Consider the following 20,622-nt stretch of genomic DNA (forward strand, 5'->3'; position numbering starts at 1 on the left):
GGCTTTTTGTTAGTCAGAAAGTGGAGAGAGGTCTTTCCTAAAACTAGCTGTTCGTGCATAAACATTTATTTGCACAAACCCAGCAACACTTTAAAGCTCCTAATTTCAGGGAAGACTTCCATCACTGCACTGCCTTACAAAAATGAAATGCACATATCAGACCCCCCCCCCCCACGGATGCAAGGGAACATATAATGACATTGTGTTTTTTCACATCCAAGCGAAGAGGGCTGATGAGAGAACTTGAGTTGTGTTATGCAGAGAGGTGAGGGAAGCCTTTTCTGAAACTAAAAGTGTTCAAGTTCATTCATTTCTCCTTCGATCCTCTGCACCTCTGGAGCCCTCGTTTTTGCTTTAGAAGACCTCCTGCTGCTTTACAAAGAACTCCAGCAAATGCAGCACCTCTCAATGGGTATGCGCTCCATTTTTGGTGTGTTTTGCGCCTGATGCGGCGCACTCAGCATTTTGTGCTTTAAATTGGAAAAAAACCTTGATGGCAAAGCATTAACTACATGGAGAGCCCTCGCCTGGCTCATTTCTTCGAAAAACCCTGGTTTCCACTCTATTTTTGCCTCTCCCTCATTGGGGCCCATTGTTTCTTTCCTGCCTCCAAGATGGCTGCTCATGTTCCCTTTGCCTAAGCTCCACTGGTCCTGCACTGGTCTCCCCCTCCCATTGGTTGCAGAGGTTGCCATAGGCCAATAGCAGCAACCCGGAGGCAGGAGCCAGCCCAGTACACCAAGGCCCACACAAAGGCTCCTGTCGGCAGTCACATGATCGCATCTTCAGGACACGGCTGGTTGTAAGAATCACTTCCGGTTCAACGAACGCTGAGGTCCGTGTTAAATGACGTTGGTGAGGCGGACTCAGGGAGGGCGGAGCGGTGTCTGGGCGGAGGGTGCTGGGCTCGAGGAGGCGGAGCGGTTCTCCAGGCGAGTGCAGGGGGTGAGTGTGCATGGATGAGATGGGAAGGAAATCAAAGGGGGGTGAGAAAGCTGAGAAGAAGGGGGGGTGAAGGAGGGGGAGAAGAGAGGGAAGACGCTGACTGTGAAATCTACATCTGTGGAGGGGGGAAGGAGGGAAGTGAGGGGCGAGTTCGTAGCAGGTCTCCACAGAGGAATGATGGAGGGGGGCTGGGCCGGGGCAACTCTGGGTGGGTTATCCAGGAAAGGTGTGCTTTGGAGGGGTTGGCAGCCTCAGGGAGCGGTGTGCCTGGGGAGGAGAAGATGCAGTATGACAGTGTGTGGAAGGTGGTTTTGAAGCCTGATAATCGTGAGAAGACGTTTCTGGGGGAGAATCCGATGGAGATTGCTAGATGGGTGAAGGTGGCTGTGGGGGATGTTATTCGGGTGCTGGGGGTGGCTGGGGGCCGGTTGTTGGTGGAGGCGACAGATGCTGGTAGTAAGGCTAAGATTCTGGAGGTACGCTGTCTGGGTAGGCATGCGGTGCGAGTGTTTGATCAAAGTGGTGTGTCGTGTAAGGGGGTGCTGTATGGAGTTCCGGTGTCTGTGAGTATGTCTGAGGTGGAGGAGCAGTTGGCGGGTGTGGGGGTGGTGGAGGCGTGGAGGTTGGGGAGGAGAGATGCACATGGGGATGTGGTGTCTACGACTGTGGCAGTGAGGTTTGCGAGAACGGAGTGTCCGGAGGTGGTGGAGATGGGTTATCAGAGGTTCCGTGTGAAAGTTTATGTGGCGATGCCGTTGAGGTGTTATAAGTGTCAGCAGTTTGGACATGTGGCGAGAGTGTGCAGGAATGAGAGGCATTGTGGGAGGTGTGGAGGAGATCATGATATTAAGGAATGCAAGGTGGAGACCCCGGAGAAGTGTGTGAATTGTGGGGGAGGGCACTCGACTGCGTTTAGGGGGTGTGAGAGCCACAGGGTGGCGAGAGAGGTGGTGCAGGTGAGGGTGGCGGAAGGCTTGTCTTATGCGGAGGCTGCGGCAAAGGTGAAACCGGTACGGGTGGTGAGTGAGGGGAGTGGGAGGGAGCCGATGGTGGATGAGACTGTGGGAAGGAAGAGTATGGTGGGTGAGGTAAAAGGTGTGGAAATGGTGGTTGTCCCAAAAACTGAGTTTATATGCTTTATGGTGAGTGTGCTGGAGCTGGTTCAGGGGAATCTGTCTGTCAGTATGTCGGATCTTACGAAAGGAGTGGTGGAAGCGGGGAGGAGGTTTTTGAGTGTTGTGGATGTGTTGGAAAAGGATGTGTTCATGATGGTTACTAAAGTGCGGAAGCAGAGTGGGGTGTCGGCCTGAGGATTTTGCAGTGGTTTGTTGAGGAATGGTCAGGAGTTGAAAGCGGCGCTGTGTGGGGAATTGAATGTTGATGTGGTTTGTATTTAGGAGACGTGGTTAAGGGGTGGTCTGAGGTTTGTGATTCTGGGTTTTGAGTTGTTTCGTAAGGATAGGTTGGAGGGGAGAGGGGGGGTGTGGCTCTGGCAGTTCGGAAGGGGTTGGTTGCAAGAGAGATTGTGGTGGATGGAGCAGTGGAGGCTATCGGGGCGGGGATTCGGGTAGGGGGATCGGAAGTATTGGTGTTAAATTATTATAATCCATGTGAGGTGGTGGAGGTGGATGTGCTGTCTAGAGTGATAAGGGGGCATGTGGGACCTTGTGTTTTGTGTGGCGATTTTAACAGTGCCAACACGTTGTGGGGTAGTGATCGGACAGATGCGAATGGGGAACTATTGGAGGACATGGTGGATGAATTGTGTCTGTTTTTGCTGAATGATGGTTCGAGTACGCGGTTGGATGTGAGGACTGCGAAGTTGTTGTGTTTGATTTGACCTTGGTGTCTGCTGCGATTGCGGGAGAATGTGATTGGGAGGTGCGTGAGGATGAGGATATGGGGAGCGACCATTCTGGTATTTTGGTGACTGTGAGGGGTGAGGTAGGGATCAGGCCACGGATGTCTGGGAGCCGGTTGAATTTTAGGAAGGCTGATTGGGAGATGTATAAGGGAGTGTGTCGGGAATTGATTGTTCCTCGAGGTAGGGATGGGGGGGTGGATGAATGGAATGAGCATCTGGTGCAGGGAATGAGAGCAGCGTCTGTGGCGGCAGTTCCAGAGATTGAGAAGGGTGGGAAGGTTGAGGTTCCTTGGTGGTCAGTGGAATGTTCGAGGGCTGTGGCGGCGCATAAGAAGGCTAGGGCCAGGGCGGTGAGATCAGGAATGTTGGTGGATTTGGTGGCATATAAAAAGGCTAAAGCGGTGGTGCAGAGGGTAATAAGGGAAAAGAAGCGTGGATATTGGAGGGGCTATTGTGGGACCCTGGGGAGTGATTCTGGTGTGGGTGAGGTTTGGAAACAGTTCAAACGGATGTCCGGATTGATGAGGCCGCAGGATGGTGTGTCAGTGTTGTTGAAAGGGGAAGAGGTGGTCAGTGAGGATGGGGATAAGGTGAATTTGTTGGGGGAGTATTTTGCGGGGGTGCACAGTTCAGGGAACTTCCCAGAAGAGGTGAGGCTAAGTATGGGTGTGGTTGAGAAGGAGATGCGGGAGTTGTTGGCGGATGTTGGGCCTTGGGAGGAGCAGTATGAGGTTCTGTTTACTATGGTGGAGTTGGATGGGGCGATTCGGAAGGGGAAGTGGTCTAGCCCAGGGGTGGATGGGGTCATATATGTATTTTTGGAGAAGTTGCCTGTGGAATGTAAGTTAGAGGTATTGGCTCTGTTCAATGAGATCTGGAAGAGTGGAGTTTTGCCGAAGTTGTGGAAAAGAGCGATTGTGGTGGCGATTTTGAAGGGTGGCAAGGTTCCTACGGAGTGTAAGTCGTATAGGCCGATTGCGCTGACTGTTGTGCTGTGTAAGGTTATGGAACGGATGGTGGTTGAGCGATTGGGGTTTTATTTGGAGTCGAATGGGTTGAGTGATTTCCAGAGTGGGTTCAGGAGGAATCGGTCGGTGGCTGATCCGTTAGTGAGGTTAGTGACTGGGGTGGAGGAGGCATTGTGTGATGGGGAGTTGGTGGGAGCATTCTTTTTGGATTTGGAGAAGGCGTATGATATGGTGTGGAAGAGTGGGTTGTTGGTGAAACTGTTGGAGAATGGGATGCCGCAGGGGAGTGTGATTAGTGCAATGCTGTTTAATGTGATGGTGGATGGGTTAATTCAAGCTTTGGCGGGAATCGGGTGTCAAGTGGATTTCTTCACAGATGATGGTGTGGTATGGGTAAGAGGGCGGAGTTTTTTATTGGTGCAGAGGTTGCTGCAAGCTGCGATAGTGCGTATGGAGGAGTGGTGTGGGAAATGGGGCTTTTCGGTGTCTGTGGATAAAAGTGTGAGTATGGTTTTCTCAAGGAAAAGGGTGCAACAGGAGTTGAACTTGGTTTTGAAAGGTGTGAGGGTGAAGAGCGTAGAGGGGTTTCGGTACCTGTGGGTGATTTTGGATAGGAAGTTGAACTGGAATTTGCAGGTGGATGGTGTGGTGGATAAGTGTAAATGTAGGTTGAATTTGTTGCGGGTGGTGTCTGGGAAAGAGTGGGGTGCGCAGCAGAAGTGTTTACGTATGTTGTATAAGGGGTTGATTTTGAGTGTGATGGATTTTGGATGTCAGGTGGCAGTGGGTTTCACAGCGAGTCAGAAGCTGCGGTTGGATAGGGTGCAGGCGAGGGCATTGAGGGTGTGTTCGGGTGTGATGAGTTCCTCTCCAGTGAATGCGGTGCAGGTGCTTGTGGGGGAGATGCCGTTGGGGTTGAGGAGGGATGCGTTGAATATGAGTTGGTGGGTGAAGTGCAGTGCGAAGAGTGTGGCTCATCCGGTGCGTGAATGTTTGAAATATAATTGGAGGTTTGACTACTATGGGGACCGGTGGAGGAGGAAGTGGGGCACTTTGGGGTTTCACATGTGGGAGAAGGGGGTGCAGTGGGATGTGGGCGAGTTGTTGGCTGTGACGGGTACGGATTTGGTGAGATGGCCGATGTGGATGATGGGGTCTCCAAAGGTGTGTTTAGAGTTGGCGAGTGTGGTGTCGAAGAAGTGGGGTTTGCGGGGTGAGATCAATACTTTGGGACAGGCATATGTGGCAGGGAAGGAAAGATGTAAGGTGTTCACGGATGGTTCGAAAGATCCTATGTCTGGGAGAGTGGGTAAAGCGTATTATCTGGAAAGCACTGGGGAATATAAAGTGGGGTGACTGACGAATGATGTGTCTATTTGTACGGCTGAGTTGGTGGCGATTGCATTGGCGATTGATAGGGTGTGTGAGTTGGGGTATGAGAAGGTGGTGGTGTTCTCAAATTCATTGAGTGGGTTGCAGGCGATTGTGGCAGGGGATGGTGATAGGAAGGATGTGATTTTGGACATCAGGAAGAAGATTGATCGGTGTGTGCGTGGGGGAATGGATTTGGAGTTGGCGTGGGTCCCCAGTCACAGTGGCATTTTGGGTAATGAGTTGGTGGATCTGGCAGCGTGTGAGGGTATGAGAAGGGGAGCGGTTGATGTGAGGTTGCCTTTGAGTGTGGATGAGCTGAAGGCTGCGGTGGTGAGACGGGTCATGGATGAGTGGCAGGAGAGGTGGGTGAGTGGGGTGAAAGGCAGGTGGATGTTTGGTGTTCGTGGGAAAGTGTTGGTGAAGGTGGATGCGGGGAGTCTGGAATGGAGGAGGGGGGAGGAGGTGATGCTGAATCGGTTGAGGATGGGGCATGTGGGGCTGAATGACTGTTTCGAGTGGGGAAGCGTGAGTCGAGGGATTGTGCGGTGTGTGGGGTGCCTGAGACTGTGGGACATTTTCTGCTTAGGTGTGAGAGACATGTTGAGGAGAGAGAATTGATGAGGGTTTGGTTGTCTGCGCTGGGTGTGGCTGAGCTGAGTGGGAAGCCTTTACTGGGAGGTGACGGGGTGAGAGGCAGGAGGAGGAGCAGTGTGATGTTGGATTTTGTGAGGCAGACGGGGCGGTGGGAGGAGTTGTGATTTTATGTGAGCTAAGTATTGATTGGTGGGTCTGGTGCACATCATCCTTTAGGATGGGGAAGCGCCTGCGTGGGTCCGCCCATGCATCCGATAATGAAGAAGGCTCCTGTCAGCTTCCCTGTCTGCTTTACAGGCTGCAACTTGATATTTCTGCCACAGCCAAACCCACCCTGAGGCTGCTACCCCTGGACTATTGAACTACCATGACTCTTACAACACATTCTGCCGTGGTTAGTCCCTCCTTTCTGTCTTCCTTTGTACTACCTAATCTGCTGGTACTCCTTCAGCTCTCCTTGTTATGTTCTCAAATAGTAGTTGTGTCTGTACTCACCCTTCCCATGTGAACCCCTCTTGATTCCTTAACTACAGGACCTTCATCTACCCTTCAAGTCAAACTTGGGTGTAATTCTGCATTTAACTTGAAAGTCAAACTTGGGTGTATTTTGCATTTAACTTGAAAGTCAAACTTGGGTGTAATTCTGCATTTAACTTGAAAGTCAAACTTGCATGTATTTTGCATTTAACTTGAAAGTCAAACTTGGGTGTAATTCTGCATTTAACTTGAAAGTCAAACTTGGGTGTATTTTGCATTGAACTTGAAAGTCAAACTTGGGTGTAGTTCTGCATTTAACTTGAAAGTCAAACTTGTGTGTAATTCTGCATTTAACTTGAAAGTCAAACTTGGGTGTAATTCTGCATTTAACTTGAAAGTCAAACTTGGGTGTAATTCTGCATTTAACTTTGCCTATTGATTGTAATCCTGCTAGTCCAGTGACTGTTCCATACCGCTGCACCTGCTTTCTCCTCCCCCTGCCTCTTCTCTTCATACTCATGGCGCTGTCTGTTTCTGCCATCTTTTCCAACTGCTTCTCTATCAACTATCCTTCCCTTCTCACTAAGTCTGGAAAGAAGTTTAAAAAGGATATCTTGGCCTCCAACACTGGTCTCCTTATTGCTGATACCTATACCAGCGCCTCTTCCAGACAGACCCTCACCGACATCCTCTTGGTTGTTCCTTTGCCTGATCTATGGACCCCCCATATGATCTCTGTGCTCTGTCCTGTCTCCTCCTCTCCCATAAATGGTGGCACTTGCTGGGAAATCCTCATGGCTTCTTTTGACTCCTCCAGAGTCATCCTCAACGTCTACCTAAATGGCACTGTCATGCTCCAAGGTCCCCAGGCAAATCTCCTCCTCTTCGATAGGCGTTTCCCTCGCCTCATCAACTTCCCTTCTTCTCCGGCTGTCCCCTCCTCTTTTTCATTGGCTAACTTGCCCACTCTTCCCTCCTCTGCCCATCTTCTGGCTACCTCCACAACTCCGCAGGGCGTACCTCTGATTTGTACCCCTCCCCGGAAGGTCTTTAAGGCCGGCAACCTTCTTCATCTTGCCACTCTCAACTCTCGCTCTGCTGTCAAACACTCCTCTGACATCTGCCACCTCCTTGAAGAACTTGACCTTGACGTTCTTGGTCTTACAGAGACATGGTTCACGGCCAGCTCTGTCACGAGATTTGACACTCTCCTCCCTGATGGCTACAAGATCCTCTCCGCACCCAGATCCACTCGCCCTGGAGGGGGTGTAGCCTTGATCTTTCCTGAGTGGATTCCTGCCACTATAATTCCCACTCAGATCTACTCCTCTTTCGAATGCCTCGTCTGCAGGCTCTCAATCTCTCCTAGCCACTCTCTTACTGTTGCCACTCTCTACCGGCCCCCTGGTCAAATCACCTCTTTTCTCTCTGAGTGGGCTGACCTCTCCTCCTCTCTCCTGGCCTCAACCACTAAACTCCTCCTCCTTGGTGACCTCAACATTCACCTTGATTCTCCCTGTCCCTCAACATTGCTCTTTTGCTCTTTTGCGACCTCTGCCATTCCCTCTCCCTCTCTATCCTCCCATCTGGCCCAACGCACTCTGCAGGGCACACACTTGATGTCTTGATCTCCTCTAGCCTCCCCCTATCTATCCCTCTCTCCACTCCCCTCTCCTGGAGGGACCACTACCTCCTCTCCTCTCATCTCTCTCTCTCTCCCCTCTCTCTCCCCCCCAAGCCAAGCCTACCCCAACACTGCCACCTACCTTCCTGGACATCCGGCCCATGAAGCATGTGTCAGTCGAGGCTTTTGCTTCCACCTTCTCCCCACCCCCTCTTCCTCTGGCTGACTCACACCCTGACACAGCCCTGTCTTCTCTCTATTCTTCTATTTCTGATACTCTTGATGTTCTTGCCCCTGTCATGAGGATCCGCCTGAAGTCCAAAGCCAAGTGCAATTCCTGGTATGACTCCGACCCAGCTACACTTAAACGTAGGTGTAGGGCAGCCGAGAGAAAATGGAGGGATTCCGGCTCATTCTCTGACAAACTGGCTGTCGCCTTCTCCAAAGGCAATACCGTCTCTCTGTCCATACCAAGAAGAGAGTCCACATTCAAGCCTGTGTTTCTGCGGCATCTAACAGCTCGGCCGAAACTCTTTAAAATTTGTAAGGAGCTGGCCAACACTGCTGCAGTCTCTACCCCTCCCCTTGCCTCTCAGGGTCTTTGCAATGCCCTGGCCTCACACTTTATCTCAAAAACCCAGGACATCCGTCGGTACTCACTGACCCACCTCCAGCCACACCCCCACCCTCCTTCTCTTCCTTTCCTCTCTTCTCCCCTGATGAGGTCGTTAGACAAGTCCGATCTATGAAAGCCTCGTCAAAACAGGTTCATCCCTGTTCCTCTAAAACTCTCAAGGACCACATTGATACCCTCGCTCCAGCCCTGGCCGACTTCTGCAACCACTCCTTTGCCTCAGGATCCTTCCCCTCCCCTCTTAAGCACTCCCACAGCGGATCCCTCTTGCCCGGCCAACTATCGGCCAATTTCCATTACCCCCTTGTTAGGCAAACTCCTTGAAAAGCTGGCCATCTCTCAGCTAAACCTTCATTCTGCTTCTGTTGGCTGTCTCCATGACCATCAGTCTGGCTTCAGATCTGGTAGAAGCACGGAAACTGCTCTCCTGAACATCCGTGAAGATCTGCTTTCCAACCTTGACTCTAGCATTCCCTCTGTTCTCATCCTACTTGATCTCTCCTCTGCCTTCGACACGGTCAACCATACCATCCTGCTCAACCGTCTCCGGGATAACTTGGGCATCACCGATCAGGCTCTGGCCTGGCTGACCTCTTTCCTCTCTGATCGACCCTCCCAGGTACAACTTGGGTCCTTCCTATCATCTGTCTTCCTCTCCACCTGTGGTGTTCCCCAGGGGTCTAACCTCTCGCCCTGGCTTTTCAACCAATACCTGGCAACTCTCGCCAGCTGTATTGCCATTTTCTGCTCAAACTTCCAGTGCTACGCAGACGACACTCAACTCATTTTCAGGCTGCCCTCGGCCACCTCCCCCACCTCTCTTATCACTGATTGCCTAACTGCCATCCAAGATTGGTGTGCCGCCAACGATCTTTGTCTTAATGCAAGCAAGACAGAGATCCTCCTCATTGGCACACCATCACTTTCCTTTCCCCTCACTCTCTGGCCGGCCTCCGTTGGCCCTCCTCCTATCCCCACCTACGAGTCCAAGAACTTTGGTGTCACCTTTGATTCCACACTCTCCTTCTCTGCCCACATCGCTGATGTATCAAAAAAGTCAAACCTCCTATTGCACTTCCTCAGAGGTATTCTTCCTTTCCTCTCATTCCCCCAGAAGCTCACTGTCTCCCAAGCTCTGGTATCTCTAAGATGGACTATTGCAACAGCCTCTTTCTTAATCTACCTGTCTCTACTCTCTGCCCTTTACAACTTATCCAGAACAGGACTGCAAGACTTGTCCTTGGCCTCAAGCCCTGGGATCGTATCTCTCCAGCTCTGAAATCTCTCCATTGGCTCCCAGTGGATGCAAGGATTAAATTCAAAACCCTCTGCATTGTCCACAAGGCTTTCTGGGGCCTGGGTCCAACATACCTTCAGCTATCCCTCCGTAAATACCTCCCATCTCGAGCACTCCGCTCCTCTACCTCTAACTCCCTCGGGGTCAGTTGTTTCTCAAAGAAACGAGCTGGGGGTAGATCTCTGTCTTCGGCTGGGTCCTCCCTCTGGAACAGCCTCCCTGCAACTCTAAAACTTGAGGAGAACCATCTCCGGTTCCGTAAACACCTCAACACCTTCCTCTTTGCTTCTGCCTTCTTCTCCCCTCACCCCTGTTGATTCTACTCTCCCTCGGCACCATGCACCTGGCCACCCTCTGTCCTCTGGGCCCAGGTACCTGCTCATCTTGCCACCCTCACGCACTGCCTCCGGGCCACCCCCTGCACTGGGGTCTGTATCTGTACCCATACAGCCCTCCCCTTTTCTTCCTGCACTTTCAGACCTACACGGCCTGCTGCCATAAACCCAGCACTTGCCACTTGCTGGCTGTACTCCCATTGTTAGTTGCCTTTTCATTTATTATTGTATTATTATTTTTGGTTTTTTTCCTTCTCGCTCCGCACTCTCCTTTTGTTCCCCCTTCAATGCACTTCTCCCCCTTCTCCCTCTACCCTGAACTTGCACGTTCTCAATGTCACTGGGCCTAGTAAGATTGTTGTTTTTGTTCTCCCCTGTTGCCTTTTCCTGCCTGGTGGCGCTCTGAAACACTTGTGTATGAGGCGATAGAAATAAAATATCAATCATTCAATCAATCGTGTTGCATGTTAGCTCTTTATGTATGTATGCATGTGTGCAAGGAGTATGTATGTAATGTATGAGTTAATGAGTATGCATGGGGCTGGGTGTGCATGTAAATGAGCAAGTGTATGATCAGTGGTATGTTTAAAAGTGAACACGTGTGTGAACAGGTGCGTGCGCACTGTACCAAGGAGGAGTTGATTCTGGCAGAGATTAGGAGATGGGAGGTGTGATAGTTGGTAGGACTAGGAGAGGAACTGTGGGTAGCACAGAGGGGGCGTGGCCTCTACGTTCGCCCGCCCCGTTTCTGAAGTGGCCCCGTCCATCACTAGTTAGTCCCCCCCGCCTCCAAATGTTGGGTCGTTTCACTCCTAACACAACGTGACCCCTCGTGCCCAGCCCACTCTAAAAAGTTGGCATGGATACATTAAAGCGGCACCTACGATACACAAAAAAATATTTAACTAGATGAACCCTGGCCAGTAACGACAAATTCCCCTGCAATGCAAGATGGTTTCAGTGTGAGTAAAGCAATAATAAAAACAAAAGAAAGACTATCGATAGGTTTCGTTGGAGTCGTTCAGACTTCCAAAAGCGTCTCAACGTTAACACCAACGAAACATTACATTGCTTTCGAGGAATCAAAACTGGATACAAATAAGAAAAACCTATTTGTGAGCATGATTTATTGAATAACATTGTTGTAATACATTTAGACCAAACGATACTACCATATTAAGTTATAAAATATAAAGTAAGAATGTGTTTATAAATATTTGATCAAAAACACGTTAATAAAAATATTGAGAACATTTTATTTTACAATATACATTTATCGTATTGCAGCCTGTTTGGTTGTTTTCTATGCAAAACATTTCTATTCGAAGATGGCTACCTAATTTACAAACCTGGAGCCCGAGTTTGCCTTGCTGTCCTCTTTCTATTTTCATAACTTCGTCTTCCTTCTGTTTCTATGGCATGGGCACTGGGCAAGACACCGGCAGCCCATGATGAGCCAGGAATAGAGTGAAACACATTGCTTCGTGGGCATACCCGTCACATAGGCAGTTTGGAATCTCAAAGCCCAGTTGTCAAAACAGGGCGGAAAGAATAAGAACTGGACAGCTTCTTCCCCGCTGTTTCGGAATCCGGGCTCCTGCATGTGCCGTTTTGAGTTCCTTGTGCAAAATTGTGCAGAAAGCAGAGGCCCTCCCTTGCTCGCAGGTAATGTGCCCTAGACCCCGCAGTGGCATGACATTGCTTAGCGTGGGACGGGTTGGTCGTTGTCTACACAAAGTCTTTACAGGGTGGTGGGAGGGACAGAAATATTGAATGGTCATATCTCGCGTGTTGTTTCATGACATGGTGGAAATTGGATGCATACGCGCCTATGGTGCATAGACGGGCCAGAATTGCCAATATGTTACCAATGCTTCCCGTGGGTAAATTCTTTGCCGGTGTCCCCACGAGGTTATAGCAACACTGCTTCACACTAAGCTCCATACTTGGGGCAGTGTCTTCTAGTTAAAACGACACAATGACAGCCCTGGGGCACTTCAATCTTACAGCCGAGACGACGATGGGCCAAACGTGGTAGCTGCTTCCGTGATACTGCTAGTGTTGTGCCCACACCTAATCTTAGGACCGTAAGTGTGTTTATTTTATAGACCTTTTGCGGTCTCTTAAATGTCATTATCCAGACCATTAGGAATATTGGAGGAGTGGTAGGTTCGTGTGCAAGGGATCGGACTACTAGTATAAAACACGACATGGCCTGAGGGGTCAGGAATATTGGGGGCCCCCATGTTACCTGTGCCCATTGCGTAATCCCAGCCAACATAACTACAATGGTTTGGAAGGGCACAGCTGACCTACTCTCCCTCCTGCATGCAACCATCTGGTAATATCTTCTTGCAGCCATACCGTATAATGGAAATGTCTTTTGTACCCCCATGTTACCCTTTGCTAGTGTCTGGACTGCGTCCTTAGATCATGCAATTAACAGCATTCGTGTCCTTCCACCCCACCTCCCTTCTGCCTTTGCCCTACAGGTGCTTGGGTGAGAAAACACTATGTACCTTAACCTCTTTTCTAATTTCTACCCCTTCGGGAAACTATAGTCTTACTTGGACATGGAGGAGCCAGACATTGGGTATCCCCTGATCCGTACTTTGTGTAGACTTGGCATTGCAAGACCACCAGCATTCCTCCTTGGTAATATATTGTTATAGCCCTGCAGACAGAGGATACAAATGGCCCCTATGTCTGTTAAAACATTTGAAATCTAGGATTTTAAATTCATTTTTCCCTCTTTTTGTAGACACTAGACCTCATTTAATAGCAGACTGGCAGCACTGGGCTTAAAAAGTTGATTGTCCTCTTTGAGAAGCCAGAATCTGGACACTTCATGGAATTCTGGGCAGATTACTATATTTTGTATTTAATTTGATATATCCTTGCACATGATCCGCATTCTTGCAAAGTTATTCTATGGTAGATTGGAAAATGTCCCTTTCAGATGGAAAAATTCCAACTTTTAATGTAAAAAGGCACCATCATTGCTAAGCACAAATGTTTACTTCCGTTAGCCGTTCTGTCGCTAATATTTTTATAGTTCTGTAGTTCTTTCTCTATGGTTTTATGCATGGCTGACACTTGTCTCTCCTTTGACATCAGGTCATTGCAGAGATGGCTGCTTCTGAGACTGCAGATCCCATACCAGTGGATTGCAGAGGAGATTTGAAGATCCCAAAGATAGATTCTGGAGATTACCCCCTCCGTGTACTCTACTGCGGAGGCAAGTCTGGGACTTTGTGCACGCTCATTGCTATGTGACCACCTTTCATGCTGGCTAAAGGCATTATCTCATTGTTTCTCTGTAAAGTACTTTAAATGGACAGGATCTGCCTGTCTTGGCACTAACATTTTTTTTATTGGGCAGCGCACATCAGTACGCAAAAGACCTGCCATAATCTTTTATGGATGGGGAAAAGTACCACTCCTACTCTGAGGGACTGAGACTTCTAAGGGCTATAATTCAAACAAAATAGAGCATCTGAGACAGAGTTTCAAGATTGCAAGTCAAATTTTAATATACACATACAATACAGCTGACTTCAGGTTCAACCACAATCAGTATTTCATAGAGAGTGGAGAAGTGAAGTACCTGAATGCCTCACTGTGTCTGTCATTTTTTATACAAACTGAGCCTGCATCAATATAGTTAATTTGTGATTCATTTGTAGCAGATAATAACACAAATATGTTTAAACCACACACACAACAATTCACCCAACCTTTATCTAATGTCAAGTGGGTAAAACAAACTGTGCGTTCGGCAGATGTTCTTGCTATGTCAAGAGTTTTACTTCGCTTATGGCTCAATCGTATACTTCGTCCACCTGTTCACAGTCAGTGACTTATGTTTTAAGTCCTTAAAAATAAACGTGCCTGCCCTTCGTTGCAACAATGGCAATCCTATTTGAGCAACCTTTCAAAGATACCTTTTTATGCTTTTGATAAGAATGGAAAGGCTGAACACTGATTCAGTTTGAGATTAACCTCTGCTTAGTGCGGTCAGCCTTTATATAGCATTTAACCAAGAGAATGCAACCGTATTGAAACAGGTTTTCTTCCTCTGCTAAATGGGAGGACCTGTCTTCAATCTTATTTAACCTAAGTTTATCAGTGAAGGCCAAGAAGACTTTAAACGTACATTCTACACAGGTCCAGTCTTTTGTTGTAACAGCACGTTCTTGCAATGACTAACGGAAAAGGCCACAAATACATTTCTATTTGGATTCGTCTGGGGAAATGGACAAATGTAACCCTTTTAAACATTGCAAGAAAACTGGGTTTTGATCGCAAAAATGGATTAGCTTTAGGCTAAGCAAATGCACATAATAATATTATTATATTGTAACAAGACCCTTTACAAATAATTGAGTGCAATCTCTGGATAACTGGCGTAATGAACCAGAGTGCTAAGTCTTCGTACGGTTGCATAGGAGAGTACCAGTGCTTGCCACCAGGACTGATGTACTGTGAAAATTATTACATTTTGCTTCTTAAGCAAACTGCATCACTAATAGAGTATTGTCGGTTGTTGGCACAGCTACCATATTATTAATGTGAGCGTAACTAGCAGTGCTTCACGTCAGCCCAGATATGCTAGTCGTAGGAGTGTCTGTCAATACATCGCAGGAATTCTGTATTCTATGTATTGAGGTACACCACTCCTGAGCAGAACTCTTGCTCCAAGGACAGTAGCAGTACTTGCCAGCAGGACCAAACTGTTGTGGAAGTGAGTGCAGATGCTCCTTAGCAGGTGTGCCTTGAATTTATTTGGAGTACTAATTAGTTTCTCAGATGGCTGACTTAATAAGGATTTGAGTTTGCCGATGCTTCAGTAGCAAGCTGCCCAGAGTTATAAGATGACCAGAGCAGTTTCCGCTTTTGGAGGCCAATTAAAAACTTCTTGAGAGCAAAGGGGTACTTTCGGAGGACACGTGCACCACATTTAACAAAACCTTTTATTTCTGGGCTTGCCATAAAAGGCTAGGGTGCTGAGCCCTGCATAGAAGTTCTAGATAGTTCACTGCTTTGAGCAGGGTTATCTTGGACTTAATTGAGAGTACTGTAAATTCTCAGCAGGAGTGGCATTTTCATATTTATTCTATTCTGCTTCAGAATTTCTACAGTAAGAGTATTAGGCTTTTCCTATATGCTGATTTTAGGTTTCAGAAAGATCACTACACAACTTGATTGCAGGGTTAGTCTTATATTTTATGCCCAACTTCCCAAAGGGACATTAACTATGGAGAGGGACGGATACACATGATGCAGGCCATTAACTACAACGTTTATAGGGGGAGCAACTTCTCTACAAGTTCATAAAAGTCCTTCAGGGCCAGGCTTGTGGGGTCTTTATCTCAGTTTTTAGAACTCAGAAATCTTCACTGTTAACCAATGGAATAAACCCTCCGAAAAGGCTGGGTTTATAGGTAAAAGGAGCTGTCAAACTGAAGAAAAATTAGTTGCAGTTGTGCTTGCACCCAAAGTGGCATTTGTTCACCGATTGCACCCAGTGCTTTTCTTTGTGTGCAGTGTTTGTCTATGGGGCAAGACAGCCGGCAAGGTGCGGTTTATGGAGAATAGGAGTTGTCGAGGTTCAGCAGAAAATGTTCAGGCTATGCTGGCGGCCATACCCGACCAAGGACCCTGGATGTGGTCTCTGCACTGAAGAAAGATGAACCCGGGCCGGAGCTTTGGATATTGAGCTAACAGTGCAGGTGGTGAATCCAGTGCAATGGATCGGGCACAAACAAGATGATGCTGTTGCAGTTGTGTTCTTTAGAGTCAATGGGCCCCATTACGAGGTTGGAGGTAGCCTTGGTGGTAAGTGCGGCAAGGCTACCTCCCATACCGGTATGAAAGTCCGGCACTCGTGAATGGGCAATTACCGGGGTATTCTGACCCTGCCGGACCCGGTAATTGCCCTTTTGCAGGTGCTGGTAGATCCCATTCCCGTTTCAGCCCCATAGGACTCAATGGAGATGCCTGTAGCACCGGCATCGTTCATAATGGTGCCGGTGCTACAGGCATGCTGTGCTCGTGGGTGCCTTTCATTCCGCCAGGACAGACCTGGTGGAATGAAAGGCACCCGCAGCACAACTCTGAGTTTGCCAGTCTGGTAACAACGGTACCGGCAAGCATACAGGTGCCGTTGTTAGGACCGGCAACCTCGTAATGAGGCCCAATGTCTACTACTGTTGCATGGCAGAAGGGTCAGATTCGGTGGCTACAAGTGATATGCAATATGAGACCACAGAGTTTCATGAAGATTGACCTGGCTGCCTGGTATCTTACTATCCAACAAAAACTCAGATGGGAGTCTATCCCGTTTATTCTAATTTGTAGGTAGGAGGGTTAAAGACTGTCCACTATTGGTACTCTTCTGAGAGAAACACATTTAACATGTACCAGTTCCTACTCATGTTGGAGAATCGTAAAAAAATATAAATTTTTTTCAGAGATGGTATATACATTTCCATAAAAACCTTCAATGTGATCCGAGTACATTCTACATCATACCAACAGAAAATTCATTCACTATGAAATTCATTCACTATGTAAAACACCATAAAAAGACATATACAAGTGACTTTTGTTTAACCACCCTTCGATATTAGTACCAAGGTTTGGTAGGGGGGAAGTTGTTAATGAATTCCAAGGATAATTCATTGACTTACCTTTCCCCCCACCCACCTACCAAACCTTGGTACTAAGATCTAAGGGTGGTTAAACAAAAGTCACTTGTATGTCTTTTTATGTACCGTTCTCCAACATGAGTAGGTACTGATAATTGTTAAATGTCTCACACACAAGTGTACCAATAGTGGATGGTCTTTAACCCTCCTACCTATAAATTAGAATAAACGGGATAGAGTCCCTCCTGATTTATATTTTGTTATTTAGCCCATCCAGGTATAAGTCGGACGCTACACACCTCTGCTATAGGAGTGAACCGGAGTCTCTTGTTTGTGAATTGTCTTTCTTTCCAAGCAGGGATCCAAATAAGATTTTGGGGTGGGAGTATTTTGCGCCCTCCTTTTGAAATTGGGCAGCAAGTGTTTTTTTAGTATGTGTTGTTAAAGGGATGGTGGTGTATTTAGGCCAGTACAAACATGAACGCTTTACAATACCTGAGAACATTTAAGCAATTAGAGCTACTAAAGAAGATGCTAAAACACCAGTCCGAATAAATTTCCAACCTTATTCAGGTATTACTTAACCGTCAGTGGGGAAATAACAATTTGCCGCTAATGCCCTGAGAAAGACTGTGTCAAAATGCATGTCGGCTGTGATTGGAGGAAATTAATTTACAATAAATCCAATTTTAAGACTATGCACTAGGTGTACTGACTAAATTGTTGATCATATCTGTATATGATGGAAATGTTACTGGCAAGCACAACTCACTAGTATGATTAGTTATCTGCTTACAATATATGAGGTCCAGGGTAGAACCTCATTATACTAGTGGTGCAGCGCGCCAAACCATATATTTAGTGGCCCCAGTGCACTAGTTAGCGGTCTTACCCTGATTCATGTTACTCTAAATTACATCGCCAGTTAGTCCCTCGATAGGTCCTTGGTCATAAGCGGACGGTCAACCATGAGGGCAAAAATGAGAAATGGCAGGGGGCAAATGAATCACAGAGTAGGTCTTAACATTCTAAAATAATCTGACAGCCCTTCTGCCTGATGTTGGGTTGTATCCATGAATAGTCCTACTGGACTGAAATAATGTGACGTCTTCCTTTTTCTTCTCCTTATTGTATTTCTTTTTTTTTTTTTTATAAAGCATTTCTGAGCTCTTTAAACATGATAAAGTGCAGATGTTCAGGACAATATGTTGTTTGGGTGAGGTGGGGGTTGGTTTACAGAATGTTATATATTTTTTTACTTTTGGGCAAAATAATTACCAAATGATTAAAGTCAGTGCATATGTGACCAGGAGACCAGAGCTCAAATTCGATCACTCCATCCCATTTTATCATATTAAAAAAAGTGTTACTTAGGCGCATGCCCTTGCCAGCGTCCGATGGAAATGTGATTTCCCCCCCCCCCCAACCCCCACACTTCTAGGATCTTTGTTAAATATATCATGCTGTAGCATTACCTTTTCATTGGGGCAGAGGGAGTGAGTGGCGGGTGGCAGTGTCATTTTGGGGCCTGAGGGGGCTAAGACATGAGCCGCTCAGGGCTTCAAATTGGATCCAGAGCGACTTTGCCAGACCCTGCCCATCCAGCAACTGCTATAAATTATGGTATATGACCTACGTCTGCACTGTCGGTGCAGCATCTTCCCTCCCCTATCAACACCTCTGCATCGTGGGAGCGGGGGAATCCATGATTGCAACGTTGTATGCTGCCTGCCTGGGCTTTTCTCCAGGGTCTAGGAGATGGTTCCTGGGAATAGTACACACTCTGCACTTGTTCTCTTCTGGGATTATTTCTGAACATTTCTTGGACTCCAGTAAAACCTTTGAGAAAACGCAGAAGATAGCAGCCTGATATTTCATAACAAGCTATTCATGCTAACAAGACCCGTAGCTGCTTGAGTCCTTCTTTTTATTAAGTAGATCAGCCGTAGCAATTTAGTTATTGCTACTGCGAAAAGCTCTTGCAGGACAAGGCCGTGGTGTTGTGTACGTGGTGTTGTGTAACGCAGGTAGCAGGAGACGCTGCCCGACGACACGTAGCATGTAACCCAATTTTCCACACTCCTGAGCCTTTATGAAACGAGGATCGGACCCTCTGCGGCAAAGCCCTCGCAGGACAAGGCCGTGGTGTTGTGCAACACAGGTGTTGGGCAGCGATGGGGTAGCGGCGCAGATTATGAGTGCGGACGATTTCTCCCTCCATCTGCATCCGCAAGGTAAGAAAGGGAGGGAGAGTTGCTGAATTCCACGCAACTCCCTGACCGTGCGCGTTTGTCCCATTCTCCTCTTGCCAAACGCGCACCCCCTTCAACTGTTCCGCGCTTCCCCCGCATGCGCGTTTGCCCTTCTCCCTTCCCCACGTTCGCTCCCTTCGCAACTTGCCCCGCCTGCGCACCCGTCCCCACGTGCGTTCCATCGTAATTTAGGCCCTGCTCCCCCTGTCTTGCTTGCCACATGCGTTTCCTTGAAACTTGGAACCAGGTCCCCTCTCTTCGCGCCACGTGTGTCCCCACGCAACCTGTCCCCTCTCCCCCTACCTAGCACATTGCTCCCCACGTTGCTTGTCCCCGCTCCCCTGGCCTTGCGCATCCTTCTCAGCGTTGCTCCCACGCAACCCAGGTCTGCTTCCCTCCTCTTTCCTCTTCAGGCTCCCCTATACCGCAGCCAGTGTATTGTTCCCTGCTTGTGTCTCTGCATTCCACGCCCTTTCGTACTGTGACTATTGTATTGTCATTCCATTGCATCGCTTGTATTTTCCTCTTGCATCAAGATCTCCTTGTATTACCAGTGTTTACGTATTTTGTTTTGTAGTGTTACCATTGTATTGTTGCATCATGTGCATTTCTCTTCTTCTCCTCGGTCCCCTTGGACTACCAGCTGTGTATTCTGTATTGTACTTGCATTCTCATGCCATTTGAGTACCATTGTAGTGTTCATTTGTTTCTTGCACTGTTTCCTCCACTCACAAGGGTCCAGTGTTGTTGTTCTTTGGTGTACTTGTTGCCCCCTCTATTGTGTGTGACCCCCCCTCTGCCCCCTTTCTCCTTGGGCTGCTCTGCCCGCACCTTCTATGGTGCTCTTGTCTCCCCTATCTTCTCTAACTCCTACTCTATCGACTATCCAATCCATCTCTCTAAGTCTGTTAAGAAGAAGCTCAAAAGGGACATCCTGGTCTCCAACATAGGCCTCTCTTTCGCTGATACCTACACCAGGGTTTCTTCCAGACAGACCCTCACCAACGGACCCCCGTATGGTCTCTGTTCTTTCTCCTTTTGCCTCCTCTCGCATTAATGGTGGCATTCGGTGGGAGGCTCTCCTGACCCCCTACAATCCTCCAAGGCCATCATTAATGTCTACTTAAATGGCACAGTCTTTGTCCAGGGCCCTCGGGCCAATATCCTACTTTTCGATAGATGCTTCCCGCGTCTTATCTTCCTTCCCCTGCTACTCCTACCTACCCCTCTGCGGCTCCTCTGCTGCCTCTTCCTCTGCCACATCTCTGGCACCCTCCGCTGCTTCTTTGGCCGCTCTGCCGGCTCCTTCCTCCGGCACCCTCTTCTTCCTCTCTGACTACCCTGCCATCTCCTACTTCCTCCTCTACCCATTCTCGGGCACCCCTAACACCTTCCGCTGGGCGTATCTCATGCCTTTACCCCTCCACAGAAGACTTGCAAAGGGGGCAATCTGCTCCACAGCGTTACTCTTAACTCTTTCTCCGCCTTCAAACACTCCTCGGACATCTGCCGTCTCCTCAAGAGCTTGAGTTCCGATGTACTCTTTCTCACAGAGACTTGGTTCAATGCAGCTCTGGCACGAGTTTTGACACTCTCCTCCCTGATGGC

The 20,622-nt window shown here is 48.2% G+C and overlaps 1 protein-coding gene across 2 annotated transcripts in view; it reads left to right on the forward strand.

Moving 5' to 3' along the window:
• Positions 1-11,533: 11,533 nt before the first annotated feature.
• The window catches only part of DENR (density regulated re-initiation and release factor), a 64,964-nt gene continuing 55,875 nt past the window's right edge, over positions 11,534-20,622 (forward strand). The window contains exons 1-2 of one of the 2 annotated variants that reach the window (XM_069619630.1): positions 11,534-11,777; positions 13,230-13,350. In XM_069619630.1, the coding sequence (XP_069475731.1) occupies positions 13,242-13,350 (109 nt within the window). In that variant the 5' untranslated portion in view covers positions 11,534-11,777; positions 13,230-13,241. The remainder of the gene's footprint in view (positions 11,778-13,229; positions 13,351-20,622) is intronic. The other variant, XM_069619631.1, reaches the window with a different exon arrangement.

This window comes from Ambystoma mexicanum, chromosome 10 (genome assembly GCF_040938575.1).
Source record: "Ambystoma mexicanum isolate Mex_15411 chromosome 10, UKY_AmexF1_1, whole genome shotgun sequence".
In the NCBI taxonomy this organism is placed as follows: Eukaryota; Metazoa; Chordata; class Amphibia; order Caudata; family Ambystomatidae; genus Ambystoma; species Ambystoma mexicanum.